The sequence below is a fragment of the Corvus cornix genome, chromosome 6, assembly GCF_000738735.6.
Source record: "Corvus cornix cornix isolate S_Up_H32 chromosome 6, ASM73873v5, whole genome shotgun sequence".
Classification (NCBI taxonomy): domain Eukaryota; kingdom Metazoa; phylum Chordata; class Aves; order Passeriformes; family Corvidae; genus Corvus; species Corvus cornix.
Genome location: NC_046336.1, coordinates 35308153 through 35328835, shown reverse-complemented (window position 1 = coordinate 35328835; position 20683 = coordinate 35308153). Strand labels below are relative to the sequence as shown.

The window sequence follows — 20683 nt, the reverse complement described above, 5'->3', positions numbered from 1 at the left end:
TTGTCACAGCCAAAAATAGAACGTTTTTCCGCTCTGAAGAACAAGCAGCAGCATTCCTGGGAATTCAGACAAATAGCATTGGTCAGGAGGCGCCTCACAGACACCAGCGACATCCCCGAGCTGCTCCGGTGTCCTGCGAGGAGGGAAAGTGTTTGGGATCCCTCTGCTCCCACTCTGTGGGATGAAATCAGAAGTGACGAGCCTGTTTCTGCCTCATGCTCCATGGGAAGGGGTGGCTGCTCTCCACAGGGACTTTTTAATTTATGGGGTTTTTTCATTTTAAGGAGAAAATGTCTCCTGACTAAAATCGGATGCTGTTTAGAGCACAATCACCAACTCTGATATTTTTTACCAAGGGCTGCATTTTTGATTTCCTGTTAGGATTTAGACAGCATTTCACCTGGCTGTATGTTACCTGTAACAGTGGTTCTATACATAATAGTGAATAAAATTGCATATCGTTGTGAAACCGTGTTCAGTGGTTTGTGGAGAGGAGCCACTCCGGGAAATTTTCAGAGAGCTTAAAATACCCAGTTGGATCACCATAGGTCCCCTCCAACTGAAAATGCTCAGTTCCAGTCAGTCACAAATCACCCAGTTTGGATTTCACTGGGAGCTGCTCTCAGTTTAATTGAATTTCTTTAGCAACATGGGCTTGGGTTACATCAAGGCAAACGGAGAGCCTCGTTTTCAAAGACATCTGTGGTGTTTTGGGAGCCTTTGGGCTCTATTCCGAGAGGGAGAGGAGGGGCAAATCCCAAATTTCACCGACCCTCAGCCACACTGAAATCCCTCCAGGCAGACTTGGGTGCTCGGGAGCTGTACTGGAGACTTCATGACTGGAATGTGGGAAACCTCTGGCGTGATTTTGGGCAGAGCATCACCAGCACATGGCACAAAGATCACCCAGCAAAAGCCTCCCCTGGCAGCTGGGGAGGGGGGTAAAGGGGCACAGCCTCTAACCCAGCTGTGGGGGAGAGCTCCCACCTTTGAGCGCTGCCACATCCCCAGGGCAGGAGCAGGCTTGGAAACCACATCCCTCAGCAGGAGCTCTCCGTGTGGCTCAAGCAGACGTGCCTGGATAAGCCCCTGTGATTCCCAGCAGCAGCAGGTCCCCTCAGGCCGCTCTGTGGGGTTTAATTCCCCCGTAATCTCCTGCTGCATCAGCTCCCAGCCCTTCGGCTGCAGAGGCTGCTCTGCCGGCCCGCACACCCTGGACCCTCCTCATCTGAACTGAATTGGGAGTAAAAAGTCTACTGCCAGCCCTCTCTGGGAGGTGAAAGTACCTCCAAATACCTCCTGAAAAGATCTCCATTTACGGGGGGACAAAAAAGCTTCCTATTCCATTCAACAGACTTGTGGGCAGATTTTACAGCACAGCCCGGAAGCTCGCTGCTATTAAACTCAACAGGTGAGGAATCTTTCCAGCTTAGGATTTATTTTTCTTTTGATGGGGGAAGACACAAAAAAAAAAAAAAAAAAATCACTGATTTGGCAACAGTTTCTCATGGGAAAACATCCATTTGAACAGGGATTTTCTGTGCAAGCAGCGGGGTCATTGGCAGAGTGTCACAGGGAGAGGAGGGCAGGAGGAAGAGCAAAAAAATTCAGCTCAGGGCACTTACTTAGGGTCTAACTCATTGAATTATTAATAATTATGTGCTACCAGGAAGCCAGCTAAATCAGAAAAGCAGGGAAAACTGCAAGGGGGAAGATGGGAAGGTGGAGAGGACGCCAGGCCTTGGGAACAAAACACCCTGTGGTGGGAGATCAGCGGCAGTGGGAAGTGGCTTCGCTCCTCGGCCTCTGCTGCCACACCAAGAAGGACAAACCCTGTGCTCACCAGGCATGTCCACACAGGAGAGAGCCAGGCTGGCAGCATTTCCTATGGATTTAGGATTTGCTGTGGATCAGCACAGGTTTGAGGTCCACAGGGACTGGATTCAACCTCAAGTTTTCAGCTTTGGAGGAGGCTCCTGCTGTGAAAGCCCTTGGGTGAAAGCCAGGTCTCTGCCACCTCCAGGCTGAAATGCTCCAATATCAGCATATTTTGCCTCGGGAAATGAGAGAAAAAGCCTTTAAAAAGATGCTGTAGCTCAACCTGAGGGTGCAACTCCAGCTGGGGGAGGCTGAGCAGGTCAGATCATGGGGGTGCAGCTGACCACAACCCCAAAGGGATAAATATCGACACAAGGAGAGCGAGAGCAGCACACGGGGCACCGAGTGGCTCTGCTTTTATTCATTTGTGCTACAAAGGCTAAAGGAAAACAGGCTCTGTGAGACCACAGCTCAACCTGCGCCGAGCACGGCGGGGCCAAGGCACAAATCAGAGCGGGGACCACATCAGCTCGCGGTGAAAGACCACAGATCAGATAAAACGTCAGCTTCTGGCAGCAACTGGAACAGAAAAACAAGCTGGGGCCCTGGTGAGACACAGTGTCCAGCGACTGTAGCCTGTGCACACTCTGTTTGCCTGAGCATGGGGCACCTCTACGGACACAGAGAGGAAAATCCTCACCGGGGCTTTGCTTGGCAGCTGAGAACGGAGCACAAACATCACCCCTGTTTGAGACACCCCTGGCAGGGGGGGATTAACCCTTCCCCAGCCACCTGCACAGTGCCACAGCCACGCCTCGGTCCCAGGCCACCGGCACCCAGTGGCCCCCAGCAAGCAAAGGGAATAAAAGCCTGGGTCACCTCACAAATGCAGCGAAGACGGAGAAAACAGGTGAGCACCCACTGTCACGTGAGGTAAAGAACCATTCTGAGGCACAGCACTGCTGAAGCAGCTCATTAATTCAGAGTGCTCATTCAAGAGCACCTGTCTCCCAATTAAACTGCTTCATGGGCTTCAAAAAAAGGAAACACGTGCTGGAGATGCTGGAGATAGAAAGTGCTGACTTTGATCTCGTGATTTTCAACCCAACGCGCAGACCAGAGAGGAAAAGCGCTTCAGCGGTGAGCGCCAGGCAGCCAGGGCACGCACGGTGACACGGGCACCTGTGGCCATGGCCCATGCGGGGCTTGTGCCACCTAAAAACCCCTGGGAGAGCCATCCTCGCCCGTGTCACCACCAGAGCTCGGGTCACAAGGACAGTGATGCCAAACTGCGCTGCCTCTTGGGGAATGCAAAGCACGCACGGGTCCGGCGGCCACAGCTGCGCCACGAGGGACGAGGGGAAATCACCCCTGCTCCTAAAAGGGGGATTCTGCATGGCAGAGAGCTCTGGAGATGGCTTTCCCCTGGGAGTGTTGCATTCAGGCTCGGAGAATTCAGCCTGGAGCTGTCTTTGCCAGAGATCTCCAGGAGGGCAAGCAAGGAGGAGAAGGAGGAGCGGGAGGAAGGACTGGCCTTCCTCTGCCTCTTCCAGCACAAGCGCTCGGAGTGGCCGGCTGAATTCAGGAGATGTTCCCTCAGTTCCCCACAGCACCTGTGAAACCCCTTGTCCGAAGAGGCAGAGGATGCCAAGAGTCTGTGCATCAGTTTGAGGGCGAAGGGGAGCAGTGCCCTGAGGATGAACGTGTGGGAGGTTGCTGAGTACACAGACCACTGCAGGTTCAGGAAGCCCCTGGCCACCAGCTGGTTCTGGTGAGAGGCTGGTCTCAGATGTGCATCTACTCACCCCTGAACGGTCACCTCCAGCCACAGGGCAGGGCACCCACTGCGGTGAGCCCGAGCGGTTGTGCGGATCCACAGATGTACGTTCAAGCTGTTACTCTTACGTTTGTAAGGCTTTACAGCAAGACACTGAGCTAAATAAAACCACAAAACCAACCACCCAAAGCAAGTAGGCAGCAGAGGGCCGTTGAGTTCCTCTCCTTCAGCTTTTCCTTCAGATGTTGTTATGTGGACATTCAGCTCCTTTTACCTCCCTCACACCTCCTTGTCCAGGCTTCTCACCTCTCCTCTTGCCTTTCCTTCTCCCTGCAGTTAAGCCAAGATTGCTTTGTCTGAAGGGCTTCAGCTCTTGGAAAAATCAGGAGGCATTAATCAAACGCTCTATTGTGCAACTATTTCCATCACTGAGCTGCATCTGGTCCCCGAGGTCTCTTAATTCTTCATTAAGAAAGTGCTCCATGTGGAAAGAGGCGAGAGAGGACTTGGGCAGCACTTCACAGGCTCTGCTGCGCACGGTTCCGCACGGTCGGAAACGAATCCCTGCGGCCCCACAAACAGATGTGCAGAGGAGCCCAGCACCCAGGGCTTTGTCACAAGGAAGGGACACAGCAGCAGCAGGGCCACCTCACGGCAGGGTGACGGGGAGGAGTCACCAGAGCTGCAGGTACAGAGCAGCAAAGCGAGAGCACACAGGTGTCTGAGCCCTGAGCACCGCTCCGGGGCTGAAACCGCGCAGGACCAGCCCAGCTCCCGTGCAAGCGCTGCAGGAAGTGGGCTGCTCTCTGAATAGCTCAGCTACAGATGAGCTGGGCACCGTGTTCCATCCCAAAAAGGTCATGAACTCTGTCTGAAAAATGCTTCTTTCAAAGGGAAGGCAGCTATTGAAGAGAGGACGCCAGGTCACGGCCACAAACACGTCCAAAGCACACCTTGAGCAACCTGACAGGGACAGCGAGTGGGGTTTTGGGCAGCACTTCTTGGCCAGCTCATGCCACAGCATCTGCATGAAGGTGCAGGTGCTGCCACAGGGTCCCCAGCTGCTCTCAGAGGACTGTCCTATGCTTCACAGATCCCCAGATTATTTCCTTTCCCAGCCGTGCTGCTTAACCTGGTCCCTCTTTGGCCGGTGCGAGTGACTCCAGGGCACATCCACCCCATGCTGCACCTGCCCACTTCCTTGCCAGGACCCACCTCAGGGGGAGCCTGAGGCTGTGTCCACCCATCCATCTCCTGCTGTTGTGAGCATGTTGCCAAATCCCTAAAAAACAAACCCTACCTTCCCAGAGGGGCCTGAAGTGCTGCCCTTGCACTGCTCTGAACCGAAGTGATCAAAGCTTCCTACTCTGAAGATTTTTTGCTACAAGGACAGGGAAGAAGTGGGATGAGAATGGATGGAGAGGGAAAACCTCTGCAAAGCACACAGGAGCTCCTGATCCCAGGGCTGGGACCTTCACCAAGGTGCTCTTGTGCAAAGCTTTTCCTTCCTTTTGGCACAAAAGAGACAAATTAAAAGCCAAGAGGGTGGACAAGCCGGGGTAAAAATAATCCCAACCCTCCTATTTAGCTTTTCATCATTGCTCTGTGTTTCTCAGCTCAGTGGTTCCCAGCTGCCTGCAGCCCTTTCCCTTTCCTGGGGGGCTGCAGCTCCTCCAGGAAGCCTCCAAGCCCCCAGCCCTCCCCACAGGCCTCAGATGCAGGTTGGTTTGAAGGGTGCCCACCTGTGAGTGAGGGCTGAGCACCCCCAAACCTTCAGACACTCAAAAATCGTGGGCCAGAGCTGCTTTTCTGTACACTCGGAGCTCAGGAAAGATCCATGTCCTTCCCAAGCGCTGATATTCAGGGAAGAGGAATAACTCCTTCTTGTGCTGGTGAGTGGATGTTATCAGTCTCCCCTCACTGCAGCGTGATCTTTACCATCCTCCAATGCAAATTCCAACGTTTTCCTAAGCTGGTTGCAGTCCCAACTCCAGTCTGGAGCTGTCAGCCCCCCTGTTTCCATAGCTTCAAACACTTTTTAAAGCAAAGGATCCCCAAGCCAACCTCTCAAACGCATCTCCCGCCCTCCAGATGCCTCTCAGACACCTCTCATCAGCTGTTTCATCCCATCCTTGCAAAACCCCAGCAAGTCTGTGTAAACATGTGCCATCACCCCTTTCCTCACAAGTTCCATGCCTCCACCCACGAGGTTTCTCTCTCCCATTACCAAATCCTGCTTTACATTACAGCCTTTGCCGCCTTCTCCTCCAAAGTCATTAATTCCCATTTAAAAGGCTCATTCCCGCACAGATTTCCATGACAGAATCCTTCCCGTTTCCTTCTGCCATTTTCCTCCTGCCACAGAAACGTTCCAGAGGATGGGGCAGCCCTGATCTCTCTGTCCAGGGGGCTGGAATGCCTCAACCCAGCACTCCCCAGCTGCTTTCAGCCTCTTCCAAACCCCACATAACATCCACACTGCAATTATTTTGTCAAAGGCCAAAAAAACACCAGTAGGGCCTGAAGCAGCCTGAATTATACAAAGGGCGTTTTAAAGCACAGGGCTCAGCCTCTGAAATACCCCCTTTTATCAGCTTAAAGCTCCTCTGTGAACAGGAGGTCACGAAGGCCAAGTGCCACCGACCTCGGGGCTTAGCGATGGGGCACAAAGTAAATTACCAAGCACAGGAGCCCCCCAAAATTAAAAATAAACCCCACTAAGGCATTTTTTCTGTTTCTGTAGCCAGTACAGCCCATGTAGCAACACTTGCACCTGGAAAGCGCAGCCCAGCGGTTCGTGAGCAAGCGTTTTTCATTCAGGTTGCTCATCACAAGTCCAGCCCATGCGCTCATCGTTCCCATCAGTCCAGACAAACTCACCCAGGTTCGTGCAGAGCACCAGGAGCTCACCAAGGCAAGCACACCTGCTGAACTTGCACAGCCCTGATGTTTCTCAGAGCTGTTCTTTCTTAAAAAAAATTTTAAAAGCAACCTAAAAGTGTTTCTCCTTGCTGTACCTTCAGACTAAAGCTTGGTATAAAAAACAAACAAACAAACAAACAAACAAACAAAAAGCCCAGGCAGAAAATAATTACCTGTCCTATAATGCAACACAGAGCAGTGGCTGAAAAGTTTGGAAGCACAGAAGAAAAGTGGGGAATGAGAAGAAACACATGGTAAAGCAATGAAACACCGTAAAAAAAGCCCAGCTAGAAAAAGTCTCAAAGAACAGGGAGCAAAAGGCAAAGAAACACAGTAAGGGTTTTTATTTCAGTGGGCCCATCCGTTCAAAATAAAGGGATTTTCTCATCTTCCTGGCACAGGATTGTATGGAAAAAAAAAAAAGGGGAGCAGAGTTACCGGGAACAGGTGTGGAAAGATGGGGTTTGAGAAGATACCAAAGAATGAGGGTGAGAAGAAGCCAGAGAAGCAATTCGTGCTCTGGTTTTGAGCAGACACTGAGCTGACTCCTTTTTTGACCTCCCTCCCTCTGTATCAAGTCTCAGTCCATAGGAATGGTTTGTTGGGCTTTTTTCTTTCAGTCCAGCTCCCAGTGCACCCAGGTCACCTCAGGGAATCTGGTCAGACCAACACAAACATCATCACTGGCAGACGCCATCACTCCCTTCGGAGCCAACCGACTGCAGCAAACACAGCTTAAAATTCCCCTCCCAGCATCACTCCTTCTTAAAAGAGTGCAGTGTAGAACTCTGCTGCAGCTTGAAAAGAAGACAAATTAATTATTAACCACCCCTCTGTGGCTGCCTGGAGAGGGAGCTGAACGAACTGAGCTGCTGCTCCCTGCTGATGCCAGAGGCTTGGAAAGCTCAGCCAGGCAGGCCCTGGAGCTGGAGAGTGCTCAGGGGACACGGAAACCCCAGGTGTGGGGATGGAGCACGGGGACTGTCCGCTGTGCTGGCACCCAGCACCTCCCTGGGAAGCTCTGTCACACATTGGTCACCAGAGCGGAAAAAATGAGCAGTTTTGCCCAGAAACCACCTTTAGCTGCTGAGGGCTGGGCCATGGGACTTCCAGTCAACGGGACAAGAGTGTGCAAGTCAAATACAATCCTCTGCCCACGGCGCTTCTCAGCTGTCTCCAGAGCAGAATCCAAGCCCCAATGTCCAGCCTGGCCTTGGGCACTGCCAGGGATCCAGGGGCAGCCCCAGCTGCTCTGGGCACCCTGTGCCAGGGCCTGCCCACCCTCCCAGGGAACAATTCCTTCCCAATATCCCATCCAGCCCTGCCCTCTGGCACTGGGAAGCCATTCCCTGTGTCCTGGCCCTCCAGCCCTTGTCAAGAGTCTCTCTCCATGTTTCCTGTAGCTCCTCAGGCGCTGGGGACAGGCACCTTCCTGTGTGGTTTAATGGCCCAGGAGGTGCCCCTGCCCCTCGGCAGGTTTGATACCCCTGCAATTCCACTGCCACCCTGGCTCGAACCTCTGAACACACCAGGCTTTGGAGCTGCAGCTCCCTCAAAATCCCGGGAGGCACAAGGAGCACCCTTGGCTCCAAGCACCACACTCCAAGTTCCACAGCTTCACAAGCACAACATTTCAGCTGTTTGCCGGGCTCAGAACACTGCAATAAAACACCCACACGGTGACAAGAATGAGACTTTAATCAGTTTTAAGTGGAGTTTTAACACTAAGAGATAAAGGGTTGTTAAACACAATAACAAACGGACATCTGATTTGTATGAGGCATTATCCTGTACATGTCATACTTGGTTTTTGTGTATTCTCAGTTACACACAGAGCCACTGTTGCACAGCACAATAGTATTTGAAGAGGCTGAATCAGAGTAAGGCTGCTTAACAGACTGATTTTTTTTTTTCTTTTAGTATCTATATATATATATGCTATATGAAAACAGACTGGAAATTTGAACTGGCAGAGAAAGGCAGCTCTGCCAAACGCTGTAGTTAGAGCCCCTTTTAGTGCACAGTCCCACCCCATCCATCTGCATGCACGACACTTTCCAACAGTATTGAGAAGGTAAACGAGGCACTTCGTGGCAACCACAGGCATCGTTAACATATTGCACACATTTGCTAGGACTAAACATGGAACTTGCACACCAGCATCCTCTTTTTGGGTTATTTTAAGGGCTTGTTTTTGGAATTTGGAAAGCTGATTTTGATGCTGCATGTGAACTCCAGCTTACAATGTGTGCCCCGGGGAGGAATCTGGAGGCCGATTGGCACAGCTGCCCTGGAGGAGCTGTGGCAAGGATTTTCACTGGGGCTGCCCGAGCCCAGGGGATGCTTCAGGGCCTAAGAGTGAAGCTCTTCCCAAAGTGATGCCTTCAAGTAGTTTCAGACGTGTAAGCTCTTGCACATCCCAACAGGCTGAAGCGTACAGTCTGGAAACTCAAGGAAAGATTACCTACAGAATGCAGCTCAAGCTAATTATGAATACTGTCATAAATAAAGTTTTAATAAGGACTCAAAAACCTTTCAGTCATAGCAATTCTTGTCAACTTCTATGGGGGTGGTAACTGAAATAAAGTATAGGAGAGTATGTATAATATATATTTATATATATAATATATATATAATGCCATTTTTCCATTTCCAATGACTACACCATAAAATGTAAGCAAGGCTTCTCAAAGACGTCGAAACATTTAAAAAAAAAAAAAAAAAAAAAAAATCGAAACCCTCATTCCAACCTTCACATTCCAAAGGAAAATTAACAGTGCAAAAGCCCATCCTTGCGTCCTGATTCCCGATCCGGCGTCACCGACTGGAACTGCACCATCCAATCCTGATTATCCAAAGTGGGACACGCAGCAGTGCCAAGATCCCAATACTATCCAAGCAGGAACAGTTTGGTTTATTAAGCCAACACAACTTTCAACTGTTACAAACCAGACAGGGTGAAACATGATTGGAAGGGTAAGAGTTAAAATTCCTGTTCCCAAGGGAAAACCACCTCCTGCTCATCACAATGAGCACTGAACCTTGATCCACTGAAGTCTAATTAAACCTGTAAGTCAGAACGTATTACCAGCTTTGTTAGAAGTTAGAATCATGATTCTGAGGAGCAGAATTGACCAACAGAAACCAGATAAGAAAATTTTTTAAAAAAAGCCCTTTACACCTTGGTTTACCAATTGTAATTAGTGGAAGTCCTGCCTTGTCTCGTTCAAATTCCAACCATTAATGCTGCTGCACAGGGCTCTGACAGATCCCATTCATAATTCTGGCTGAGAACACAGCTCATGAACTTCCATGTCAGCACCGAGAAGTTAATTAAACAGGGGGATGTGTGTACTGCATCCTAAAAAGAGCATCAATTTGGGGTCAGCTGTTCATGGCCCACTTTGAGGGGCCCATTTTGGCAGTGACTTCACATCTGGATGCACCAGCAGCTGGACTCCTGAGTCACCTCAGGCTGGGCACGACAATTGTCCAGCAGAAGCCAACCTCAAGCCCTACCCAGCCTTGGCTATTTGTGTGAACAAATAACCCAACGCTGCCCCTTGGTTCAGAAAACCAATTTGTTGGGTGGTTTGTGGGGTTGCTGTTTATAGCAATGTATTTGGGACAAGTTCTGCTTTTTAATCTTCATTTACACAGCGCTGAGAATTTACTGCAACACTGGTTTCCTCTCTCTGGTGTGTAATGTCCGTTTTTTAAACGTTGCAGGTAATGATATTCAAGTAAAATTCCCTAACAGTTAATGACATTAAAAAAAAAAAAAAAAAAGTGTGCAAAACTGCAAAACTCATTGTAATAGAATGTGTAAGGTCAAAGGGGTGGAACGGCTAACAGAGGTTTGATTGAATAAATGCATCAGAAATCTTCAAAACAAACACTAACCTGGAGAATCTCCAATGACATTTCCTGTGCACCATTACAAAATCTTTTTATATTCATGAGAGAGAGAAGAAAAAAAAAAAAAAAAAAAAAAGCTTGCAAGGCAGCACATGAAGTATTCACAGCAGGAATATGATTGAAAAACTACTGATATAAATGTAAGATGTTGACTGATGTTTTTGCACTAAGAGCATCTGACTTTTAGCACTGGCCTTGATTACACAGGAGATGGAGCAGCCATTACAATTCAGAAAAAAACCCCAATAAATCATTGTCAAATTTTGGAACCATTTGTTTCAAGCTCTTACTTTAGTTGATAGCCTCCACATTTGTATGGTTAAGTCATTGTTGCTGTGTTTCCTTTTGTTTTTTGTTTTCTCGTGACCCCAATTCCTTGTCTCCCTTCATTTCGCGGGTCTCGCGGGTGTTGTGAAGGTTCATTCCTGTACCCCTAGACAGAATCACTCCCTCTAGCTGCCTTTTCTAGCACCATTACACTTAAAAAAAATGAAAAATGCACAAACAACAAGCAGTGACAGCGGCGACTCCTCACCCATTGTCCCGGATGAATTAGGGCAGCATGCTGAGGAAAGGTGCATGGAACAGCCGGATATGGTACACAGGCCACGCTCCTTTCCGAGCATCACCTTCCAGCCCCATCCAAAAAACATGCATTAGAATGTAGGAAAAAACCTTCTAGAGACATCTCTTAGCCAACTGCAGACTTTTCTGTTGCCACACGAGTGCAAAAAAAGGGGCAGGATGTGAACCTGGAAATTTTTTTTTTTTTTTTTTCGGTTTTTGAAACTTCGTTTGGTGACAGAACACAAAAGGAAAAATTCCTACGCATACACATTAGGTCTGTCTCCACTTTTATAAAACTGGAATAAAATGGGAAAGTGCCATGTTTATAGTTCCTAATTGAAGTTTTAATGTCCTTTGACACAAAAAGGTATATACATATAAGAGCTACGTAACCTTTCTTTTTCCCCCCCGACTGGACAAGTGTCAAGCCCTGTAGATTTATAGGGCAAAACAAGATTGGTCAGGAAAGAATTGTTCCTATAATTGGTAATCTGACACTATGTCCTTTTGCCATTTAGAAAGGTCCTTGTTTTTTTTCAGTTTATTCAAGTTTGTTTCTCTTCATGGTTGGTTCTTTTTGTATGGTTTTTTTTTTATCTCTGATAAAAAAAATATTCAGACTTTTGTAATCTGCGTATGCTGATCTTCATCAAAAGGTTCATTCTCTGGATCAGAGTCAGTGGTGTCAGAGTATCTATAATGATCAGGTTCATTGTCACTAACATCTGGTGTTACAGAAGTTGAACTGCTAGCCTCTGGGTTTGATGGCTCTTCTACTGTTTTTGTGAAAAATAGCTTCACCTGGGGAAGGAAAGAACAACATTTAAAAAGGGAACCTGGACTTCAACTGAGCACAGGCAACAAAACAATTTTTAACAGCACAGCTCCTTCACTACCCTGAGTCCAGTGCTCCTCTCTCCAGAGAGAGGTTTGCCAGCCTCTCAATACCACCCCTGGCAAAGCAGCAGGATTTTCCAGCCCAGCTGCAGGAGCTGTGTCTGGCTGAGTGCTCAGGTGCTCCTGAGCTGCAGCAGCAGGACATCCCAGCACACCAGGCCATGCCACCACCCTCCTGCCTTCCACACCTCCCAGAGCACCAGGAGGTTACATCCAGGGTGCACAGGATAGAACAAAACACCCTCTAATGGGTGACTCATGTGTGGGAAGTCTGATCCAAGCAATGTTCCAAGCAGCTACGACCATTACCTTCAAATGAGCACTGGCTCACCTTTTATGAGCAAGTTAGAAAATGCTGAAATTCTTACAAATGCCTTTTTCACGTTTAAAACACTGCTGGCAATGGCTCATATTCCTCAAAGCTGAGCTGCCAGGGTAAGGTCTTCCCAGAATCACAGACAGCTGGGGTTGAAGGCACCTCTGGAGATGATCCAGTCCAACCCTTGCCAAGGCAGGGTCACCTGACACAGGAGCACTTCCAGGTGGGCTTGGGATGTCTCCAGAGAGGGAGACTCCAGGCCCCCCTGGGCAGCTGTGCCAGGGCTCTGCCACCCTCATGGAAAGAAGTTCTTCCTCACGTTGAGGTGGAACTCGTTGTGTTTTAGTTTATGGCCTTTGCTTCTCATCCTATCACTGAGCAGAGCCTGGCACCCTCCTCTGACACCCCCTGGAGAGATTTGTGCGGGTTGATGGGATCCCCTGTCAGCCTTCCCTTCTCCAGCCTGACCAGGCCCAGCTCCCACAGCCTCTCCTCATCAGGGAGATGCTCCAGACCCCAAATCACTCTTGTGGCCCCCTCTGCTTCCCATGAAACAAGCACTGCTGCAAATCAGCTCAGGAGTTCAGGGTCTCCAGCCCAGAGCTCCGGCAATGCAGCTGCAACAGGGAAGATGCCACCTGGTCACCAGCTCTCCTACACCTCTGATGGCTTTGATAAACACCTGGAACAACCTGAAGACTTCAACCCCAGCCTCTCAGTGTCCATTAGCTGCCCAAAAAGCAGATAAAAGTACAAAGCTCAAAGCTTTGCTAAGTGATGGCAATACCAACACATGGACTCGGCTTCTACACAGCAGTTTCACATGGTCCCTCCCAAAGGCAAGACAAACAAATCATGCAGCTTTTCAGCTTTGTTCACACATAAAATATACTGACCTTGAAGTTTGGAGAGAAGTATCTGTTGGCTTTGTCTTTATTTGCTTTGTCTAGATCGTTTTTTGTTAATGTAAGGATTAAATATTCCTTATCATTATCTGAGCGCTCTGTACTGAAAATACCATCAAGTTCCTGATCTGCAACTAGACTTCCATTTTCTACTTTGTCTGAATTTTCATCCAGTCCTATGAAGAATGTATTTACCCAAAAGTGAAACATTTTGTCCTGGGGGAGGAAGAACACAGAAAACAAGCTTGCTTTAGTATTCACTAATGGCACGTTAATTAGACTGCTATCAGCATCTGGTCAAACCAAATCTGTAATATCAGGCAAAACCTGGCTGGACAACAGTACATCATTTGTTGCATTGCATGCAAAGACATTTTCACCACATCTCCTGGACAACACACAAAAATCTGCGTTCATCGACCTCAGTTTTAACCAATTAAGCTTTTAGAAGACACTTATCGTGAGCTGGGCTTAAAACTATCATACCTGCAATAAAAGCAGATGATAATAAATAAACTAAAACTTGCAATCACAAGGCATAAACAGATTTTTTTTTTTGCTCACACCTTGCCAAGCAATCCCTAAACCCAGCAGAGACAACATGTGCGAACCAGCTGAGATGAGTAATATTGAATCTCCCCTGTAACAGAAAGCTTTTCTTACTTTTATACAGAGACAGCAACAATTGAGCAAAACCACAAATCCACTACTCTAGTAATGGATTCACTGCTGCTGTGCTGAGATGCTCTCGCCCAGTCAGCCCCGTGCTGAGCCCCACCAAGGGAAGGCAGCCCCAGTGCCTGCTGCCCTGCCACTCAGCAGGAAGTCTTCAGGGAGCAGCCGAGGCAGAGACAGCTGACAGACACTCAGCTGAAGCAGAACTTGACAGACGAGCACCAGCAGTTTGATTCTCCGCTCTGCCACAGCTCCAGCTGTACCACGAGGCAGGACACCCCTGTACCAGAGATCCTGAAGGCTCTGGAGAGAGGCAGCCTTCTGCCAGCCAAGAGCTGATGTTTCCAAGGTCAGCTCTCCTTGGCAGGCTGGCCCTGACTCGCACACCAGGCACCTCTCCATCTGACCCTGAGCTACAGATGACATCTCCTGTTTGCCTCTGATTTAGCTTTTCAGGCCAAAGATCCAAGATGCAAATGGCCACTTCTTCCCACAATGGTCAGTATTCCTGCACTCCTGCTGAAGCTGCAGGGAAGTGACCCATTCCAGAAGCTAACATTCCTCGGCATTACACAGGACCAGAACACAAACTCACTCCTTCTGAGCTAACTTACATATTTTGGTTTACCAGGGAGATCTAATTCCAATTTCTTACTGGAAAATCCACGTCCTGCCCTATCTTCCTATTCATCCCTGCTGGTAAGGAAGCGGGGGGAAGTCAGAGGTGGAACAGAAGTGGTTCCAGTGTGTGTGACACGAGCAGGCCCTCCTGCTGAAGGCAGTCTGGCAGCAGCAAAATACCACAGCATTTTCCTGAGCCGGGGAGAAGGGGGCAGGGAAGAGCTGGACTATTGCTTAACTCCCACTCATCCTCCTCACTAATTTATTCAAACAAGAGACTGGGAACCCCCAAGTGTCCCTCTCCACCAAAGGTCAGACTGATTTTCAGTATTTTAGGCAAAGCCTACAAAACCACTTCCGGCTTGTCTGCATTTCTGCAAGCACCTGAGAGTCCCCCGACCTGCAAGGAAGGGCAACAACCAAAGGAAGTTAAAAATCCAGGCAGGAACACTTCTGGTAGTGGAGTTCTCCACTTCACCATGTGCCTCTCTCTCCAGCACTTTGGGAATCAAGTTCATCTAGCAAATGCACATGCTGTAATTAGAGTTGTCTGGGGAGTCTAACAGATGCTTCCCACTGCCACTGACTCCCTTCAAGCCATCCCATCTCTGAAGAAGCCTTGTTGGAGCCCATCCACGGCAGGCAGCAGTTGGCAGGTTCTTGCCAGGCCCTGCTTACACACTTCACACCCTCCTCTCTCCCCAGGAACAGCCTTAGAAATGCCCTGCCTGGGTCTGGAAGTGGAGGATGAATACCCTGGGTTCACTCTGCTGATGTCTCTCTCCCAAAGGAAGAGGCAGCAGACAAAATCCCTGTGAAGACATCCTCAGGTTACCCCCATCGAGGCTCCTCACCCACAGTGAATCCCTCAGAAGAGAATCCAAGGAGATGAGATGTTTATTCCTGCTCATACTGAAGGACCTGCTCAGGTCAAAACAGAGACAAGCATCAGCTTTCCTGCCGAAAACTGCTCTGGTGCTGGACCAGTGTCAGCTCCAGGGAAGGGAGGACACGCTGCAGGGGATGGATGGAGGGATGGGTGGAGGGATGGAGGGATGGCTCCTGTCACCAGTGGGGAAAGCAGAGCCAAAGAGAAAGAGGCCACTGGATGGGAATCACTGCCAGCAGAAGAAGAAGGCACAGTTTTGTTGTGCCTCGCCTTCAGCTCCATGAGGTGGAGAACCAGGAAGGACTTTGTTGGCACTTTAGGGCCTGGGGGGGACTCAGCTTCAGGGATAGGGGCTGACAGACAATGAGTCTCTCACTAGACAGCTTTTAATCTGTGTTCCTTGGGATAAATTTGCAGAGGTCTTGAGGGACTCAAACTAAACAATACAACTCAGCTGAGCTGGTCATTTCTCCTTTTATCTCCCTCCAGCGTCTTAAAGCAAGTTATTTTCCTTTCCTTCCCACTACACAACTTAATTAGCCTAATAAACTGAGTTCATGGGTCTTGGAACATGGCACGGCCACTCAAATTGAGGGAAGACTTGGAATTAGCTCTTAAGGCTGATAACTGTGTCACTGTTTTCACTGAAGAGCAAATCCATTATTCAAAGTGAGGATTCAGCTAAAGCGTCAGGATCCAAGATATTTCATGGGAGACAAGGAAGAAAGAAAGATGATGTAATATGGGCCAAAGACAGGAATTTCAAAAATCAAGGCACGAACTGAACTCAGGCTTTATATAGCAAATCAAAATACCAGACCCAAGTGCTCACATAACACAAGTTAATGAATAGACTTCTGAAAAAAAAAAAAAAAGTATTAAGAGACTGTTTTTCAATGTGTTTAGCTTCACTTCCAGTTACATCACAGACATCTGTCTTAAAAAAAAAATAAACCACAGATGTACTTCTTCCCATAACCAAATCGGTGCCATAAATCTCCAGTGCAGTATCAGATGAGGCAGAGGCTGATTTAATCCCACAATTCTGACAAACAGTGCTTGTCCCTACCTCGTGCAGTTTCTCAGACTGACAGAAAAACATCCTCCACTCTAGAGCTGGTCTCTAACTGCAGACTGAGATCCAAATCCAAGACTTAAGCCATCAATCAGGAGCTCCCGTGCCCTCCTGGGAGCTTAACTTCTGCAGAGTGATCTACAGGCACCCCCAGGCACGCTGCAGCACCTGCTGAGGGCTTTGGAGATGCTCTCCAAGAATGGAGATCATGGCTCAGCCTGTTCCCTAGGCCCGCTTGATGGAACTTCCTGTACAATTTTCAGATCAACACTGAATCTTCTGACATTTTCAGAGTTCATTCCTCAGCGTTTGCTGAACAGCAACTGCCCAAAGCCTTGTTGAACTCTGCAGCAGAACTGATCTCGAGACTCGAGAGATGAAACGTAACCGCTCAAACAATGCTGTCAGTCCTCCTACGCTGGAGTCTGGGGATAAACCACCAGTGACTCTCACAAATTATACCCACATCAACATTTCCCTCTCATCTGTACTGGGAGGACTCCCAAAAAAAGGTCTCCTTCACCCCCAGGCTCTGGAGGCAGGAGGATAAGGAGATTTCTGTATTATTTTTAAACAGATTCTCATTGAACCGAGTGATCGAAGGATACTCTGAAATACTTTCAGATTATCACGTCAACATCAATAACTGGAAGAAAAAGGCTTTGCAGAGATCCATGGCAGCAAAACTAGAGTGACTACAGCAGCAGTCTGAGATGGAAGAACAGTCAAGCTACAAAAAAAAAAAGCCATGCTCAAAAAAAAATTCCCCCAAATTACTAACTTCTACCCATCAGAAATTCATACACAGTCACTGCACTTGAGCCTCAAGCCATTTTGTTCTCATGTGGGCATGCATTTTGTTCTTGAAAGGAAGCAGCTACAGCTCACTAAAGAAAGAGTCTGAGAATAAAGTAAACAACTTGATTAGACAAGAAAAGACCAAGAGCTGTGGACTTCCTAACTGATGCCAGGTGGCAGAAACTATGGAAAGACTGAAACTTTTCCAAGGCAGTCAGCCCTGTACCAATATCCCAGTGGCACCAGTGGTCCTGTGGCTGAGGTCAGCTCCCAAAAGCCACTGAATTTGCTTAAATTAACTTTTGCCATTAAAAGAAAGGACATGTGGCTGCTTTAAACCTCACACTGACTCTGCAACATTAGGTGTTTAAAGTCATTTGGTCATTCGGGTTTGGTCTGGTTTATGCATTAATTTTATCCAAAATGAGCCTGAGCAAAATAGAGGAGGGCCCTCCCTACAGAGAGCTCTGCAGATAATGCTGCTCTTCAAAGGATTCGGAAATTTGGAAGCAAGTACAGGTGAGGGAATCTGGGGCACTTCAGCTGAGAGCAGCGTCACCAAACACCAAACCAGAGCCAGGGCCAACAAGCTTTCTTCATCTCAGAGATGAGACACAACCATTCTCCAGCCTGAGGCTCAGAATGCACCAGGAATTACACTTTTAATTGATCTTATTAGGTTTTTTTATGATGTTAAAGGTAAAATGCCATTAGTCAACACGTGATGTCTTTAAGACCTGTTTAGCTCCCTATGACCTGCTAACAGAAAACCTTGGAAGAACCAGTGACAAGCAACAGACTTGTAATTCCACTTTTCAATAAAGCTGGTGAATAAACCAGAATCTCTGAAAGGTAAGATGCTGTTACTCCTAATTATGCTGCTTCCTCATGAATTAGGAGATCACTGCATAAAGGGATCTTAAAAATGCAAGTGTCCCCAGTGGAAGGCCTTCACTTTTGGGGTTTTGAGTGAAAGCTGTGTAGTCAGTTGATGTAAAAAAGAACAGACACAGACATGAAACACCTGGACAGAGAAATGTGTTCAGTTTGAGCTAAGGTAGGCTTTTCTGTCACCAGTATTCCCCTCTGCCCTGTTCTCACCTTATTCACTTTATGCAACAACCTGTCTGAGGACCATGTGGAAGGATCAGCTCCTCTGTTTGCAGCAGAGCTAAGAGAGGTGATCTTACCACAACTGTGAAACATCTCACACCTATTTTCCTCTCTCCTCCATTCATATGGAAAGCTGAGGCAATAAGACACTTGATTCAACAGATATTTCAGAGAGATTATCAAGGTGGTTTTTTTACTGGGTGATGAAGGGGCAGTTTCCATCTCAGAAAAGTTTGCAGGTGTGAAAAGAACCACCTTCACCATTTCTTTGGCTCTACCAGTCCAGAAACACTGAGAAACTGAGCACCTCTGCACTATCTGTAATCCACATAACCCAAACAGTTTGGGTATTTGGTAAGAATAGACAAAAAGCGAGGGGGGGAAAAAAAAGAAGGTATCACCCAGCTACTCAGAAATGACAAAGATTCTTAAGAAACGAAACCACAATCTGACACTCTGAACTGAAACTCCAGCACAGTAACCCTCCTGCTGTGGTTCTGCACTTCTACACACTCCCAAAGACCCAATTCATACTGCAGAAACTCTGTGTGCTCATGAGGGGCTCTCACATGAGGGGATCTCTCATGAGGGGCTCTGCATCTCAGTGCTCTCTCCACAGGTAAAACAAATACAGGAGCTTGTTCCTGGGGCTACAGAGCCAAGATCCAGCAGCTGACCTGCACACTGGTATTCCAGGGATGGGCAGAGCAGCACAGCACTTCCCCTCAGGTCTGTCTGCAATCCATGTGGTAGTGGAGATGGCAAAGAAACAACAAACACACAGCCCAGACAGGGGAGAGAGCAGATAGAGCAGGACCTTGTCTGAGGTGTCGGGGTTTGCATCATCTCCTCCCCGCAATCCCTCATGTTCAGCCCACACTACTCATCTGGGTGCTCCTCTAAAAGACTCTTCTCAAAACTGACTGCTGTGTGTTGCTGCTTTAAATGTCAATAATCTTGGCTTTGAAGTAGAATTTCTGGTCCTAAAATGCTTTGTTTCACAGTGTCTGTACTGCACGTAACTGCACTGACCAACTGAAACATCTCATTCAACAGGCAGAGAAGGAAAACAGTGCCACTAAGGAACTGTCCAGAAACTTTTGCAGACACCAGCACACAAACTGAACTGGTTCACACCTGAGCAAGCCCACACAACTGTGTGCATGCGTGTTCACACACAGCTGGCAGTACGACCTGTGTGCACAGCTCTAAGGGATGTTACCTCAGCACTTCTTTGTCTCCTGATCCACTCTAGCATTTCTTATTTTTATTAATTCACTCACAGAATGCTCTCAAGTTTTCTAACCTCCATTCAACAGGGAGTAACTACTGATGAGGAGTTTGAAGTGGCAAACACCAAGGTAGCCTTTAATCAGCACAGTCTCATCCTCACCTCTCACTCTGGTAGATCCAAAGAGGCTCCACAAGCACCAGAACTAAAGAAACTCAGGGATTCAGCTTTGAGAACAGGCTGACTTTGGTTTCAAAGTAAGTCCTACATTAATTTTTCTCCCACAGCTGAGACCCCGACAAAATCCTCAGCTCTGAGTGAATTCTCTAAACCTCTCCTGTCAAGGCACTGCAGCTGGGAACAGAGAGGTGGTGGAAAAGATTGCAGAGATACTTTTACAAAGTGCGTGGGAACTCAATTATCTCAGAAATTCAGCTAAATTTGACAGATGGGTACAAATCAGCCAACAGCACAGACAGGATCTTCTGTGCCTGCTCAAACCTCAGGAAAATTTAGTGAGGAAAACAGCTGGAGTTAACTTGCTCAGTATGCAAGTCTATTTTTAGAAGGTGAATGTTTCTTCCTCAATTAGATTACTCACTACTACCCAAACGACTGCAATACAGATCCAGGATCATTTTTATCCAACCTTTGTACTTAATCCCACCGACTCCCAAAACATCCAGCTTTCATTTTGTGGTCAGTTGGCTCCTTGAGAAAACCAGACATCAAAGAATTAAATGCCGTGATTACACATCCCTGAAGAATAACCAACATCCCAACCCTGCATCAGGGCCTGGCTCAACAACATTTTCCAGAAGAAAGCAAGGAAACCAACCTTTTTCAACATCTTGTTCTGTTTGTGGAAAAATTCCACTTTGATATCACCGCATACCGGCAAAGGTTGAGGGAATTCAAAGTACATGTACTTGTCTTCACGTCGTGAGGGTCCTGAAGGGGAGGTGAATATCTTTACCTTTAGCTGGTACACCACAAACTGAGGATCTGTGTGACAAAACAAGAGTGTCACTTTGTCAGAGAAGCCTCAAAAGTATCAAAAAAGCACAATATTGGTAGCAGAAACAAAATCATGAGCTACGATATTTTCAAAGTTAAATAAATTTCTATGAAGGGTTTAACACCACAGGAGACCAAACT

At 47.8% G+C, this 20683-nt stretch overlaps 1 protein-coding gene across 1 annotated transcript in view; it reads right to left on the bottom strand.

Moving 5' to 3' along the window:
* Positions 1 to 8196: 8196 nt before the first annotated feature.
* Positions 8197 to 20683, bottom strand: part of PTEN (phosphatase and tensin homolog) — a 49490-nt gene continuing 37003 nt past the window's right edge. Inside the window, exons 7-9 of the mRNA XM_039553760.1 lie at positions 20364 to 20530; positions 13115 to 13339; positions 8197 to 11803 (exon numbers count right to left, since the gene is read on the bottom strand). Coding sequence (XP_039409694.1) covers positions 11618 to 11803; positions 13115 to 13339; positions 20364 to 20530 — 578 coding nt within the window. The 3' untranslated portion in view covers positions 8197 to 11617. The remainder of the gene's footprint in view (positions 11804 to 13114; positions 13340 to 20363; positions 20531 to 20683) is intronic.